This window comes from Boleophthalmus pectinirostris, unplaced genomic scaffold (genome assembly GCF_026225935.1).
Source record: "Boleophthalmus pectinirostris isolate CB_2022bp ecotype Guang Dong unplaced genomic scaffold, ASM2622593v1 HiC_scaffold_20, whole genome shotgun sequence".
NCBI lineage: Eukaryota > Metazoa > Chordata > Actinopteri > Gobiiformes > Gobiidae > Boleophthalmus > Boleophthalmus pectinirostris.
Window position 1 is genome coordinate 4,367,706 of NW_026571153.1, and position 17,117 is coordinate 4,384,822.

The 17,117-nt window shown below is 43.3% G+C and overlaps 1 protein-coding gene across 1 annotated transcript in view; it reads right to left on the minus strand.

Annotated features, from left to right (window-relative positions):
• Positions 1 to 233: 233 nt before the first annotated feature.
• The window catches only part of nrxn2b (neurexin 2b), a 1,850,542-nt gene continuing 1,833,658 nt past the window's right edge, over positions 234 to 17,117 (minus strand). The window contains exon 22 of the mRNA XM_055156806.1: positions 234 to 1,114. Coding sequence (XP_055012781.1) covers positions 234 to 1,114 — 881 coding nt within the window. The remainder of the gene's footprint in view (positions 1,115 to 17,117) is intronic.

Below are 17,117 nucleotides of genomic sequence, written 5' to 3' on the forward strand. Positions count from 1 at the left end.
CAGACGCTTTCTAGAGCCTTTAAGTCGGGAGGATTTGGCCCGGAAACTCGATTCTACCGTCAAATCCTTCCCCAATGAGTCCCAAAATTTTCCTCGCTCGTTCGCCATTTCTTGCCCTACGAGAATTGATTGGATCTCCGATGGAATTCCGGCAAATACTGATCTCTGAAACGCTTCCGAGTGTCTCTCCCTCTCCTCCTCGCGTCTCCGGTTGCGTCCGCTCGGCTCCCTCCTCACACGTAGTACTCCTTGTCCTTATTCTTCTTGTTCTTGGTGACCGCTTTGGCAGTGCTGGGCTGTTTCTCCTTCACCAGGGTCCCGTTGCTCTGCGTGGCCGAGTTGCTGATGTAGTTGCGGCTCTGGTCCACCTGGTACGAGCCCTCGTCCCGGTTGCGGTACTTGTACATGGCGTAGAGCAGGATGAGGATGCACAACGCCGCCGCCGCTACGATGCCGACCACCATCCCCGTCGTGCTGCTCGACTGCTGGACCTCCACGGCTCCCGGCAGGCCTCGGTCCGGAGAGGTCGGATCTGGAGTGGGCACATGGGGGAAATTCGGGGGGTGAGTGATCCCGGGGATTCTGCGGTGCCCCGGGTCGGAGGAGGGGTGCGTCGGGGGTAGGAGGACCTGATCGCGCGTGTTCATTTTGCCCGCCGGGATGTTATTACTGTTGGGCTTGAGTCGCGGGCTTAGCTGGTCGGGCGGGGCGGTCGGGGTGGACGCCTGCGCCGGCGTTTTGGAATTGGGCAGGCGGGAGAAGTGGCGGTCGCGGGGGTTCTGCCCGACCACGCCCCCCTCCGCGGCGGCGGCGGGTGGCGGGGGGAGGACCGTCCTGTCGGTGACCATGGCGTTTTTGTAATAATCTTCGTCATCCGACTCGGTCATCTCCCCCGAGCCGTACGCCGACACCTCCATGGGCTCCTCGCAGTCCTCCTGGTCCATGGGGCAGGGGGGCCGGCCGTTGGGCAAGGGGAGGGACTCTTTGGTGGTTTCGAGCAGCGTGAGGAAGGGGCGGTAGGTGGTGGGGGGCGGGGGGATTACTGGGTAGCGAGTGGCGATGGAGGGGGGGTCTAGGGAGTCCACGGTTATTATGGGCAACACTAATTCACCTCCTAGGACAAGAAACAGAAAAGGGAAAAGAAAGTTAGGACCCGATCTTGCTCAGAACGTCACAGGTTAAAGGTTAAAGAACTCGAGTATTAGAACAGCACTAAGACTTCAGGTTAGTTACACTTTTCTAGTTAAATTAGGGTTAAACAAAATGTCAATTCTAGTCTAAGCTGAGCCTCTGACTATTCTCGCCGCTAATCTACAGGTTAGTTATTTTAAAACATCATCATTAGAGACAAAAAAGCATTTAACTAAACAGTTCAAAAGTCTAACTGTCCTGTGCTGACTGCCCTGACACTCACATCATTGTGCTGCTTAAATAAGAGAGCAAACCACGAGGTTCAGGTCACTTACATCAACAAATTGGCCGCATGATTTTTGCATGAAAAAAAAAATTACAAAAAAGAAAGCTGTGTAAGATTGTTCTTGGATAGTGATAAACATCTCCCCTCCCCGTAAATAAGTAAATAACACCCTCTTCCTCGCTCTTGTGGCAAGTTCGTCCCCCCATTACATTTTAACGTAAAACAATCCCATTCGCTCGAAGCAGAGGTGGGACCGAGTCGTCGTTTTTGTAAGTTTCGAGTCTTTGGAGTCAAGTCGCAAGTCAAAGGAAAAAAAACAATATCTACTTAAGTTAAATTGACTTAAATTTTACTTTATTTGAGTCGATTCAACTTGAAAAGTCAAATTATCAAACAATGGAATAAGTGTGTTTTTCTTATTTTAAGTGTAGCAAGATGTATTTTCATATTTTAAGACTTGTTTCAGATCTTGGTTGGTAGATTTTTTTTTACTTTTCAGATGAAATTTACCCAAATCATGATAAAAATGTCTTAATTCAAATCATCTCAACTTGGTTCGATTTGAGTTTTTTCAGTGCAGGGTGATCTTTAAAACAAAAAAATTCTAATTTGTGCCAAATTTGAACCTCAACCAAAGCATTTCAAACCAACAATGAAATAAAAAACAGTCGAGTCTTTGGAGTCAAGTCGCAAGTCAAAGTCTCGAGTCCCTGGCCCATACACTGGAAAAAAAACAATATCTACTTAAGTTAAAATGACTTAAATTAAGAACATTTCACTTTATTTGAGTCGATTCAACTTGAAAAGTAAAATTATCCACCAATGGAATAAGTGTGTTTTTCTTATTTTAAGTGCATAAAGTTGTTGGTTTTCTTATACATGCATCACGAATTTTGGACTTCCGGTCATCGTGCAAGCCACACTGGGAAGGGTTTTCCGAAAAAGTGAGCATCAAACAGCCGTGTTTGTTTTCCCAGTGGGATGTGTCTATTGACAAAGTCGATGTTTTCACGTGTTTTGAACCATGTCACTTTTGTTTCTGGTTCTGATATTGTCATATTTTAGTTTTGGGATTCGGACATCGTAACTGTGTGGTTGTTGGATCCTAACAGCGGAAAATGGGCTTCGGAAGTTTGCAAACTCCATAAACGCAAAAGGGAATCAGATGTGTGTGACTCAAACCTCCGTTCAAACTGTTTCTCTTCCCAACGGAATTGAAAAATAGTGAAAAGTGAAGGCGATGGGCAGGATTGATCCACAGGAAGAACCAAAAAGGAAACATTTGTCTGCCTAAGAAATCATCCCGAGTTTGCAGTGAACATTTTTTATGTGGAGCGACAACAAAGTAAAATCCCGATCCTTCACTCAACCTCGGTTACGAATTTAAAAAGTCAAGGCCAAAGTGAAAGGCTCCAACTGTTCACCAAGAAACACCTTCCACTGCAAAGAGACCAAGACGTGATGTTGCTGTAAAACCACAAGAACAAGAAAGTGCAGCTCAGTCTGTTTGTCTTCTGCTCCTCTCGCTTAACAAACAGGATTTTGTTTTGTTGTCGCTCCACATACAAAATGTTCTCTGCAAACTCGGGATGATTTCTTCGGCAGATAAATGTTTCCTTTTTGGTTCTTCCTGTGGATCAATCCTGCCCATCGCCTTCACCTTTCACTATTTTTCAATTCCGTTGGGAAGAGAAACAGTTTGAAAGGAGGTTTGATCCAGGACTGAACCAGGACTAAACCAGGACTGAACCAGGACTGAACCAGGACTGAACCAGGACTAAACCAGGACTAAACCAGGACTGAACCAGGACTGAACCAGGACTGAACCAGGACTGATCCGGACTGGCCCGGAGGTGCGCCCGCGTAGACTGTTGGGTGATCAGAACTGAGACCAAGAGACCGGGACCAGGACCAGGATCGAGACAGTGACTGAGACCAGGACCAGACCCTTACTGAGACCAGGACTGAGATCTGGATCAGATCAGGACCAGACCAGAACTGAGACTGGGAATGAGACCAGGACTGAGATTGGGACCAGATCGGGACCAGACCGGGACTGAGACAGGGCCCATACCAGAACTGAGACCAGGACTGAGACCCAGACTGAGACTGGGACTGAGACCAGGACTGAGATCAGGATTGAGAATGGGACCAGACAAGACAAGACCTAAAATAGACCTGAATTCAGACCGGGACCAGAAAGGGACCAGACTGGGACTGAGACCGGGCCCAGGACCAGGATCGAGACCGTGACTGAAACTGGGACTGAGACCGGGAATAAGATTGGGACCAGACCGGGACTGAGACTGGGCCCATACCAGAACTGAGACCAGGACTGAGACCGGGACTGTTCCTGTGGATCAATCCTGCCCATCGCCTTCACCTTTCACTATTTTTCAATTCCGTTGGGAAGAGAAACAGTTTGAACAGAGGTTTGAGTCACACACATCTGATTCCCTTTTGCATTTATGGAGTTTGCAAACTTCCAAAGCTCGTTTTCCGCTGTCAGGATCCAACAACCACACAATTACGATGTCCGAATCCCAAAACGAAAATATGACAATATCAGAACCAGAAACAAAAGTGACATGGTTCAAAAGACTTGAAAAGATCAACTTTGACAAAAGACGCCTCACACTGGGAAATGAAACATGAAGGTTTGACGCTCACTTTTTCGGAAAATCCTTCCCAGTATGGATTGCGCGATGACCGGAAGTCCGAAATTCGGGATGCGTGTATTTGAAGTGCAGCAAAATGTATTTTCATTATTCCACTGGCTGATCATTTTACTTGTCAAGTGAAATTTACTCAAATCATGATAAAACTTCCTCAATTCAAGTCATCTGAACTTGACTAGATTTTGTCTTTTGCAGTGTAAGTCCAAGTCAAGTCCAAGTCGTCTGCGTTGAACCTCAAGTCTTTAAACCAAAGTTTCAAAGACAGCTCAGATTTATGCAATTTAGATGAATTTTTTAAACTAAATTTTACTTAAAAAGTCATGTTTTTTCCTTTTTAATGTCTGGACAAGATCATTAAGGTCAGAACAGAAAGAATTCAGATTTTAAAATGCATTCATGAAATTTAAAGATCATGTTTTATATAGTTTCCTCTGTTTTTCTGTATTGTACTTTATTTTACTGCAGTACATTTGAGTATTACAGTACTTCAGTTCCATCCAAAGTACCAAACTGAAAAGTGGGAGCGACATGTTCCAGTTTGTTTCTGTAAAATTCATCATTTTTCAACTGTAAAGAGAAAAGTATTTTCTAAAAACACACATTTGGGAGAAGCATTAAGTCTTTTCAAGTCCGAGTCGAGTCCTAAGTCACAGACCTTCAAGTCCAGGTCACGACTCGCAGGTCCCCCACCTCTGGCTCAGAGCGTTAACATGGTAAAAACACACACATGCCCTAAACTTCCTTCAGTAAACATTTCAACCAAACTGAGCAAAAATGAGGAAAATTATGAACAGTTCAAATGACGTCAAATGTCATGAGGGGGAAAAGTTAGAGTTAAAAACAGTTAAGCAAATATAGAAAACATGTTCAACACTTCTGATCCCAGCGTCAGTCGTTCATTTGTTGTTCAAAATAAAACCAAAAAGAAGAAAATGAAAAAAAAAAACACAACTATTTTCTTCATTATTTGTCTCGAAAAACAAAATGAAAAAACGGATAACGATTTGTTTTTTTTCAGTTTTCGATTTTGTGTTTAAATGAAAAATGGAAAAAAAAAAAGATAACGGCTGTTTTCAGTTTACGTGACTTAAACTATGAACCAGGACTGAACCAGGACTAAACCAGGACTGAACCAGGACTAAACCAGGACTGAACCAGGACTAAACCAGGACTGAACCAGGACTGAACCAGGACTGATCCAGGACTGAACCAGGACTAAACCAGGACTGAACCAGGACTGAACCAGGACTGAACCAGGACTGATCCAGGACTGAACCAGGACTGAAACCAGGACTGAACCAGGACTAAACCAGGACTGAACCAGGACTAAACCAGGACTAAACCAGGACTGAACCAGGACTGAACCAGGACTAAACCAGGACTAAACCAGGACTGAACCAGGACTAAACCAGGACTGATCCAGGACTAAACCAGGACTGAACCAGGACTAAACCAGGACTGAACCAGGACTAAACCAGGACTAAACCAGGACTGAACCAGGACTGAACCAGGACTGAACCAGGACTAAACCAGGACTGACTCCAGGACTAAACAGGACTGAACCAGGACTAAACCAGGACTGAACCAGGACTGAACCAGGACTGATCCAGGACTGAACCAGGACTAAACCAGGACTAAACCAGGACTAAACCAGGACTGAACCAGGACTAAACCAGGACTAAACCAGGACTGAACCGGGACTGAAACAGGACTAAACCGGGACTGATCCAGGACTGAACCGGGACTGAACCGGGACTAAACCGGGACTGAACCGGGACTGAACCGGGACTGAACCTGGGGACTAAACCGGGACTGAACCGGGACTGAACCGGGACTGAACCGGGACTAAACCGGGACCAGGACTGAACCGGGACTAAACCAGGACTGAACCAGGACTGAAGACTAGGACTAAACCAGGACTGAACCAGGACTGAACCAGGACTGAACCAGGACTAAACCAGGACTAAACCAGGACTGAACCAGGACTGAACCAGGACTAACCAGGACTAAACCAGGACTAAACCAGGACCAGGACTAAACCAGGACTGAACCAGGACTGAACCAGGACTGACCAGGACTAAACCAGGACTGATCCAGGACTAAACCAGGACTGAAAACCAGGACTAACCAGAAACCAGGACTGATCCAGGACTGATCCAGGACTGAACCAGGACTAATCCAGGATTGAGAATGGGACCAGACCAGGACCAGACCTAAAATAGACCTGTACTCAGACCGGGACCAGAAAGGGACCAGACTGGGACTGAGACCGGGCCCAGGACCAGGATCGAGACCGTGACTGAGACCAGGACCAGACCGGGACTGAGACCAGGACTGAGATCGGGACCAGACCGGGACTGAAACTGGGACTGAGACTGGGAATACGATTGGAACCAGATCGGGACCAGACTTGGACTGAGACCGGGATCAAACCAAGACTGAGACCTGGACCTGGTTCAGTCCTGGTTCAGTTCTGGTTCAGTCCTGGTTCAGTCCTGGTTCAGTTCTGGTTCAGTCCTGGTTCAGTCCTGGTTCAGTCCTGGTTCAGTCCTGGTTCAGTCCTGGTTCAGTCCAGCATCACAGTTTAAGTCACATAAACAAAAAACGTCCGTTATCCGTTTTTTTTTTTTTTCCATTTTTCATTTCAACACAAAATCGAAAACTGTAAAAACAAACCATTATCTGTTTTTTTTTTTTCATTTTTATTTTTGAGACAAACAATGAAGAAAATAGTTTTTTTTTTTTTCATTTTCTTATTTTTGTTTTTTTTTACTTTGAAAAACAAATGAACAAATGACACACGGATCACGTCTGAACCTGGTTCAGATTAAAATCATAGAAACAGTTTCCACCGCAGCAGCGTCGAGGTTCGGTCAGTTTGACACGCGACATGAGTAGAGCGACCAGACTTTCAAAATAAAAAACTGGAACATCCTCGTTTTTTTTTTTTTTTTTTGGTGGTTGGTAATAATAAAATTGTAAAACGAGTCGTAATTAAGGAAAATTGTTACGCAGAAATCAAACATTTGAGTAAATATAGTCACATTTTCTTGGGGTTTTTGGTCGTTTTTAAGCATTTTTTTTGTATTTTACGTAAACAAATCACAATTTTTACTGTCAAATTGGTCAAAAATTGGGACATTTGGTTAATTTTTTGTATAAAACTTGGACAAATCAGTGGTTTTGGGTAAATCTGCCGGGACAGGGGACACAGGACTCAAAACTGGGAGACGTCCGGTCACTCTGTACACGACGCAAAACCAAAAGTCACTCCCAAAGTCGAGAGTTGAAGAATCGTCTGAGCCGCGAAGTCTGCGTCGTTTTTTCATTTCCGATTGAACGCGATCGGAAAGTCAGAATCACGCTTCAGATCGCTAAAATTTTGAGTCCGTGGGTTTCAGAAACGACGCGAAGTTCGAGCAATTCGCCGCGGCAATTGACGATTCGAAACGAAATTTCTGAAACCCGACCTCGTGTCAGACTGACCCGACCTCCCGCTGCCCCCGAGAGGGAAAAAAAACGAGTCAGTTTATCAGAGAAAAACACACACACACAACAAAATCTCAAAAAAAATCATGTCTCAGGCGTTTTGGTCTGATGAGGTGAATCGGTGTGACCCTGGGGACTTAAAGGGACGCTGTTGTTGTTGTTGTTAAAGGCGCACTGCGGAACTTTTCCGGTGGAGGGTCCGGTTCGTCTCCGTGGAGATGTCGCCGCTCGGTCTGGAATGTCCCGGTTTGGCATGAAACGTGTCAGAATCGAGACTGGATTGATCGAGACTGGATTGGTTTTGAATTTAAAGCTTGTGTTTGGACGCTGGGTGGGCTTGCCTCTCCACGGATCTGATATGTAGCTTGATTTTAGTGCGTTGGGGGATCAGATTTTCAAAATAAAAAACTTGGGACACACAACCAGGACTAAAGCAGGACTAAACCAGGACTAAAAAAGGACTAAAACAGGACTAAACCAAGACTAAAAAGGACTAAACCAGGACTAAACCAGGATTGAATCAGGACTAAAACAGGTCTAAAACAGGATTTAACAAGGACTAAACCAGGACTAAACCCGGTCTAAAACAGAACTAAACCAGGACTAAAAAAGGACTAAACCAGGACTAAACCAGGACTAAAGCAGGACTAAACCAGGACTAAAAAAGGACTAAACAGGACTAAACCAGGACTAAAAAAGGACTAAAACAGGACTAAACCAGGACTAAAAAAGGACTAAAACAGAACTAAAGCAGGACTAAAACAGGACTAAACCAGGACTAAAAAAGGACTAAAACAGGACTAAACCAGGACTAAAAAAGGACTAAACCAGGACTAAACCAGGACTAAAAAAGGACTAAAGCAGGACTAAACCAGGACTAAAAAAGGACTAAACCAGGACTAAAAAAAGGACTAAACCAGGACTAAAAAAAGGACTAAAACAGGACTAAACCAGGACTAAAAAAGGACTAAAACAGGACTAAACCAGGACTAAAAAAGGACTAAAACAGGACTAAACCAGGACTAAACCAGGACTAAACCAGGACTAAAAAAGGACTAAACCAGGACTAAAAAAGGACTAAAACAGGACTAAACCAGGACTAAAAAAGGACTAAAACAGGACTAAACCAGGACTAAACCAGGACTAAAAAAGGACTAAAACAGAACTAAACCAGGACTAAAAAGGACTAAAACAGAACTAAACCAGGACTAAAACAGGACTAAACCAGGACTAAAAAAGGACTAAAAACAGACTAAACCAGGACTAAACCAGGACTAAAAAGGACTAAAAGGACTAAAAACAGGACTAAAACCAGGACTAAACCAGAACTGAACCAGGACTAAAACAGTTCTAAAACAGACTAAACCAGGACTAAAACAGGACTAAAACTACCCTGCTCCACAGGCTCAGGGTTCTCTCTCTTTCTCTCTCAAATCCAAGATTAGTCCTGGTTTAGTCCTGGTTTAGTCTTGATTTAGTCCTAGTTTAGACCTGTTTTCGTCACATTTTCTTTGTGTTTTGGTCGTTTTTTTAGCAGCTTTTCTGTATTTTACCTCAATTTATAAATTTCTGTCTCTTTTTACTGTCGCCGTGGATCAAATTGGTCAAAAATTGAGACATTTTTTGTACAAAACTGGTACAAATCGCTGGTTTTGGATCAATCTGCTGGGACAGGGGACCCAGGACTCAAAACTGGGACCGTCCCCCTCGACCCTAGACATAAATACGTGTAATGCCGTACTGCGGGACATTCCGGGCAACATCCGCACGGAGAGAAACCGTCCGGAACCTTCCACCGGAAACCGAAGACAGAACCATCAAACATTAGACACACAGTTGATAAAAACACTCTGTGAAAGCTGCAAAAGGAAAAAAAAAATTTAAAAAATCGCTTCAAAACTGGAATAACTCGTCATTTCAATTTCTTTGTGAGGAACGGGGCCGGTTTCTACGGCAACCGCTGGCTTATTTTTCGTCCACTTTTGAGCTTTTTGTGTGCGAGCGGGAGAGTCGAGGTTCACCTGGGCCGGAGAGACTACTAAACCAGGACTAAACCAGGACTAAACCAGGTCTAAAAAAGGACTAAACCAGGTCTAAACCAGGACTAAACCAGGACTAAACAAGGTCTAAAAAAGGACTAAACCAGGTCTAAACCAGGACTAAACCAGGACTAAACAAGGTCTAAAAAAGGACTAAACCAGGTCTAAACCAGGACTAAACCAGGACTAAACAAGGTCTAAAAAAGGACTAAACCAGGTCTAAACCAGGACTAAACCAGGACTAAACCAGGACTAAAAACCAGGACTAAACCAGGTCTAAACCAGGACTAAACCAGGACTAAACAGGACTAAACCAGGACTAAACCAGGTCTAAACCCAGGACTAAACCAGGACTAAACCAGGACTAAACCAAGGACTAAAACAGGACTAAACCAGGACTAAAACAGGACTAAACCAGGACTAAACCAGGACTAAACCAGGTCTAAAAACCAGGACTAAACCAGGTCTAAACCAGGACCTAAAACCAGGACTAAACCAGGACTAAACCAGGACTAAACCAGGACTAAACCAGGACTAAACCAGGTCTAAACCAGGACTAAACCAGGACTAAACCAGGACTAAACCAGGTCTAAACCAGGACTAAACCAGGACTAAACCAGGACTAAACCACCAGGACTAAACCAGGACTATACCAGGACTAAACCAGGACTAAACCAGGACTGAACCAGGACTAAACCAGGACTAAACCAGGACTAAACCAGGACTAAACCAGGACTAAACCAGGACTTAAACCAGGACTAAACCAGGACTAAACCAGGACTCTAAACCAGGACTAAACCAGGACTAAACCAGGAACTAAACCAGGACTAAACCAGGACTAAACCAGGACTAAACCAGGACTAAACAGGACTAAACCAGGACTAAACCAGGACTAAACCAGGACTAAACCAGGACTAAACCAGGACTAAACCAGGACTAAACCAGGACTAAACCAGGACTAAACAGGACTAAACCAGGACTAAACCAGGTCTAAACCAGGACTAAACCAGGACTAAACAGGACTAAACCAGGACTAAACCAGACTAAAACCAGGTCTTAAACCAGGACTAAACCAGGTCTAAAAAACCAGGACTAAAACCAGGACTAAACCAGGTCTAAACCAGGACTAAACCAGGTCTAAAAAAACTAAAACAGGACTAAACCAGGTCTAAACCAGTCTAAACCAGACTAAACCAGGTCTAAACCAGGACTAAAACAGGACTAAACCAGGACTAAACCAGGACTAAACCAGGACTAAACCAGGACTAAACCAGGGGACTAAAACTAAACCAGGACTAAACCAGGATAAACCAGGTCTAAACCAGGACTAAACAGGACTAAACCACCAGGACTAAACCATAAAAAGGACTAAAAAAAAAAAAACTGACACACAGACTAAACCAGGTAAACCAGGACTAAAACAGGACCAAAACCAGGACTAAACCAGCTAAACCAGACTAAACCAGGACTAAACCAGGTCTAAACCAGACTGAACCAGGACTAAACCAGGACTAAACCAGGACCGACTAAACCAGGACTAAACCAGGACTAAACCAGGACTAAACCAGGACTAAACCAGGACTAAACCAGGACTAAACCAGGACTAAACCAGGACTAAACCAGGGGACTAAACAGGACTAAACCAGGACTAAAACCAGGACTAAACCAGGACTAAACCAGGACTAAACCAGGACTAAACCAGGATTAAAACAGGATTAAACCAGGACTAAACCAGGTCTAAAAAAGGACCAAATTAAAATGATAAACTATTAAAATGAAGTTACAGTTTTGAATAAAAAACAAAAAACTGAAATTCCACATTAAGACTGAAAAATAAAACATAAAGAAGATTATTTTCGTCCTCAGATAAAACCAGCCCCACCCTCCTTTTCCCGCCGACTCACAGGTGCTAACCACTCTGCCACTCTCTCTCTCTCTCGCTCCGTCTTATTGGTCGGCGGCGAAAGTGAAGCTCGGCTCTCGTCCCGCGCCGCCTTTTCATTTCCTGTCCCCTGACCTCCGCCCGCCCCGCCGCACCGCTCGCCACTTTACGACCAATCAGACGCTCCGATTGGCTCTGCCCCCCCCCCCCCCCCCCCGTCCGTGTGTGCGGAGGCTCTGATTGGACAGTTTGCTCCCCACCCCACGCCGCCGAATCGAAAAGTCAGACACGTGAGATTTTGTGGGACTTGGACGTGGACTGATTTGGTGTGAAGTGACGGATTTATTTAAAAAAAAAAAAAATTAAATAAATAAATAAATAAAAATGATTGGCACTTTCTTGGTAAATAAACTGATAAAACCATATTTTGTCCTAGTTTAGACCTAGATTTAGACCTGGTTTTAGACCTGGTTTAGACCTAGTTTACACCTAGATTTTAGTCCTGGTTTAGATCTATTTTAGACCTAGATTTAGTCCTGGTCTAGTGCTGGTTTTAGTCCTGATTTTAGTACTGGTTTAGACCTGGTTTAGACTTGATTTAGACCTGGTTAAATCCTGGTTTGGACCTGGTTTTAGTCCTGGCTTAGTCCTGGTTTAGACCTAGATTTAGTCATGGTTTAGACCTGGTTTTAGTCCAGATTTTAGTCCAGGTTTACACCTGGTTTTAGTCCTGTTTTAGACCTAGTTTAGATGTAGATTTAGTCCTGGTTTAGACCTGGTTTAGTGCTGGTTTATTCCTGATTTAGACCTGGTTTAGATCTGGTTTTAGACCTATTTTAGACCTAGGTTTAGTCCTGGTTTAAACCTGGTCTAGTTCTGATTTAGTCCTGATTTTACTCCTGGTTTAGACATAGTTTCAACCTAGATTTAGCCCTGGTGTAGACCTGGTTTAGTCCTGGTTTAGACCTGGTTTTAATCCTAGTTTAGACCTGGTTTTAGTCCTGGTTTAGTCCTAGTTTAGTCCTGGTTTAGACCTGGTTTTAGTCCTGATTTTAGTCCTGGTTTAAACCTAGTTTAGACCTGATTTTAGACCTGGGTCTGGTCCTGGTTTAGACCTAGATTTAGTCCTGGTTTAGACCTGGTTTTAGTCCTGGTTTAGTCCTAGTTTAGTCCTGATTTAGACCTAGATTTAATCCTGGTTTAGACCTGGTTTAGTCCTGGTTTTTATTCCTGTTTAGACCTGGTTTAGCCTGTTTTAGACTGGTTTACCTGGTTTAGTCCTGGTTTAGACCGAGATTTTGTTATGATTTTAGTGCTAGTTTAGACATAGTTTAGACCTGGTTTAATCCTGGTTAAATCCTGGTTTTAGTCCTAATTTTAGACCTAGTTTAGACCTAGATTTAGTTTGTTTTCATAACTTGGTCTGAAAGAAAGAACCAAATAACATAAATTATCGGAAAACCAAATGAACCTCGCTGGAACTCAAACAAAAACGATGATTTACCCCAAATATTCTGTCTCAGCAACAAAAAAAACAGAAACACCCATATTTAAATACTTTTTATTTTTATTTTTTTTTGGATGAAAACGATCATAAAGCCACGTCGTCAACTCCTCGTCTAAAACTCCAAATAAGTTTCTGTGATATTTTTGCATTTCTGTGGTTAATTATTCACTCGGTTGGTTTTGTGCAGTAATTGAATAACTGAACAAAGACATTACAGGGACAATTTAACACGTTCAAATATTGTCTAAATACCGTTTGGAGATGAGGCAAAAACATTTTCAGAGATTCATTTTATCAGTGTCGCCCTCCCACAGATGCGGTTTATTTTTTTTTACTGATACAAAGAACCGGATCTGCCCAGAGACCGATGTTGTTTTGAAAGTCTCAAGTCTTTCACCTCAAATCTCAAGTTTTTATTTTCTGTTTTATTTATTTAGTCCTGGTTTACTCCTGGTTTGGTCCTGGTTTGGTCCTGGTTTAGTACCGATTTTAGTCCAGGTTTAGTCCTAGTTTAGATCTTGTTTAGTCCAGATTTAGTCTTGGTTTTAAGTCCTGGTTTAGTTTTTTTTTTTTGTTTTTTGTCTCGATTTAGTCCTGGTTTAGTCCTGGTTTTAGTTCTTGTTTAGTTGTGGTTTAGACCTGGTTTTACTACCGATTTTAGTCCAGGTTTAGTCCTAGTTTAGACCCCATTTAGTCCTGGTTTTTGTCTTGATTTTAGTCCTAGTTTAATCCTGGTTTAGACCTGATTTTAGTCCTGGTTTAGTCCTGTTTTTTGTCTTGATATTAGTCCTGGTTTAGTCCTGGTTTTAGTCCTGGTTTTAGTCCTAGTTTAGTCCTGGTTTAGTCCTGGTTTTAGTCCTGGTTTTAGTTCTAGTTTAGTCCTGGTTTAGTCCTGGTTTTAGTCCTGGTTTAGTCCTGGTTTTAGTTCTAGTTTAGTCCTGGTTTAGTCCTGGTTAGTTTAGTCTGGTTTTAGTCCTGGTTTTAGTTCTAGTTTAGTCTGGTTTAGTCCTGGGTTTAGTCTTGGTTTTAGTCCTGGTTTTAGTTCTAGTTTGGTCCTGGTTTAGAGACAATATTAATCTCAGAGAAAGAAGTTGCTCTGAGCCAGATTTAGATACAAGTTTCTTTCCATCTGCTGAACTCAAAATAAAATTAAAGAAACTATTTATATTAAACCAACAATAAAAACATTTCACGACAAGACAAACGTCTCGACATATTTACGTCTGTTTACGTCTGCTGTAGTTTGAGGTTTTTTTTTCAATATTCCGTCATTCCGGGAATTATTCTGGTTTAGACCTGGTTTTAGTCCTGGTTTTATTTCTTGTTTAGTCCTGGTTTAGTCCTGGTTTTAGTCCTAGTTTAGCCCTAGTTTAGGCCTGATTTAGACCTAGTTTTAGTCCTGGTTTAGTCCTGGTTTAGACCTGGTTTAGACCTGGTTTTAGTCCTGGTTTAGACCTGGTTTTAGTCTTGGTTTAGTCCTGGTTTAAACCTAATTTTAGTCTTGATTTTAATCCTGGTTTAGACCTGGTTTGAAGCTGGTTTTAGTTCTAGTTTAATCCTGGTTTAGACCTGCTTTAGTCCTGGTTTAGACCTGGTTTAGACCTGGTTTAGTCCTGGCTTAGACCTGGTTTTAGTCTTGGTTTAGACCTGGTTTAATCCTAGTTTTAGTCCAGGTTTTTGTCCTGGTTTAGTCCTGGCTTAGACCTGGTTTTAGTCTTGGTTTAGACCTGGTTTAATCCTAGTTTTAGTCAGGTTTTTGTCCTGGTTTTAGTAACAGAGTTTCTCGTTTTGAACTTCCAAAATGACGTTGTTTGGTCAAATTAGACTTTTGTGTCGTGAAATTCAAAACTCAAACGTGAATCAAACAGAATCAGAAACATCGTCCAGAGAGAAAAACATCTGACTCCTTTTCAGTTCCTCGTCCTGACGTCACATTTTTCTCCTGTCCGTCCTGAAGTGCGTTTGGACGAGCTGGACGGCGGCGCTCGCGTGTTTACTCCGCGGCCGGCGCCTCACAAACATCATTTCAGTGCCCGTCACGTCGCCTCGGCCGCGGCTCTTTGAAATATTTAGTGCAAAAAGGTTGTTTGGATTCGGCTTTGATTAGACCCCAGATGAAACGATGACGATTCCAAAAAGACGGAGAAGAAGACGGAGAAATGGACATAAAAAGGCTCGGAGACGACGGTTAAACGCCTGGATTCACTCCAGATATATCCAGTGTTCAGGTGAAAGCAGCGTTGGTGGGACCTGAGGCGAGCACAGAGTTTGTTTTTTGTTTTTTTTTTCTTTTTCTCGCGAAACTTTTCAAACCGTCACAGATAAATCGCTCAAACTTTTTTCTCATTGACGGCCACGTTCCCGCCGACGCAAAGACGGAGCGGGCGATGTTTTTATTTGACAAAAGATGATGAGAGTTAGAGAGGTGGATTCTCGAGGTTTTAGACCTGGTTTTAGTCCTGATTTAGTCCTGTTTTAGTCTTGGTTTAGTCCTGGTTTAGACCTGTTTTTAGTCCAGGTTTAGATCTGGTTTAGTCCTGTTTTTAGTCCTGGTTTAGTCCAGGTTTAGTCCTGATTTTAGTCGTGGTTTAGACCTGGTTTAGTCCAGGTTTAGTCCTAATTTTAGTCGTGGTTTAGTCCTGGTTTAGACCTGTTTTTAGTCCAGGTTTAGATCTGGTTTAGTCCTGTTTTTAGTCCTGGTTTAGTCCAGGTTTAGTCCTGATTTTAGACCTGGTTTACCTGGTTTTAGTCCTGGTTTAGTCCTGATTTTAGTCGTGGTTTAGACCTGGTTTAGTCCTGATTTTAGTCGTGGTTTAGTCCTGGTTTAGTCCTGGTTTAGTGGTTTAGTCCAGGTTTAGTCCTGATTTTAGACCTGGTTTAGACCTGGTTTAGTCCTGATTTTAGTCGTGGTTTAGTCCTGGTTTAGACCTGGTTTTAGCTGGTCCTGATTTTAGTCCTGGTTTGTGGTTTAGTCCTGGTTTAGACCTGGTTTTAGTCCTGGTTTAGTCTGTTTAGTTGGTTTTTTTAGTTCCTGGTTTATCCTGGTTTCTGGTTTAGTTTAGTCCTGGTTTTAGTCCTGTTTTAGACCTGGTTTAGACCTGGTTTAGTCCTGGTTTAGAGTCCTTAGTTTTAGTCCTGGTTTAGACCTGGTTTAGTCCTGGTTTAGTCTGGTTTTAGTCCTGGTTTTAGTCCTCATTTTAGTCGTGGTTTAGTTTTCCTGGTTTTAGACCTGGTTTAGTCCTGTTTTAGTCCTGGTTTAGTCTGGTTTAGACCTGGTTTTAGTCCTAGTCCTGTTTAGTCCTGGTTTAGTCCTGATTTTAGACCTGGTTTAGACCCAGTTTAATCCTGGTTTAGTCCTGATTTCAGTCATGGTTTAGTCCTGATTTTAGACCTAGTTTAGACCTGGTTTAGACCTGGTTTAGTCCTGGTTTAGACCTGGTTTAGACCTGGTTTAGTCCTAGTCCTGGACTAAACCAGGTCTAAACCAGTACTAAACCAGGGCTACACCAGGACTAAACCAGGAATAAACTAGAACTAAACCAGGACTAAACATAGGATTAAACCAGGGCTACATCAGGCTAAGGAGGACTAAGATTTTAGGAAACAAGGGTTAAAATTTGTTTACTTAATCATCACGTGTATAATTCAGTATTCACAGTTCTGGTCTTTCCACCTCGACCCGACTCGCTCTGACTCCTGTCGCCGTCGCTCGCCGAAGCCCCGGGGTCGCGCGTCGTACGTACGCCCTCGTCTCTCCTCGGCTTTAAAGCACATTTGCGGCTCGTCTCTACAGAGGCCCTGTGATGAATTATTGAGCAGCAGCGGCAGCAGCTCGCGGCTCTGATCTCGTCGGGCTAAAAGACGCCACAGCTCCGACCGTATCCCGGGAATATGAAGTGTAACGGGGGGAACGGGGTCGCGCGGGGGATTACCGACGGAAGGTGAGATCGGAAACTGGATTCTTGTAGTTTTTGAGCGTCTTGACCCGTTCTTTTTCAATATAATTCAAAGTATGTCACCAGACCGAATGTAACTCTGAACAGCACAACGTGGGCGGTCGGGAGTCGCGAGAAAACGGCTTGAAAAATTCCCGCGGTAACGTTCA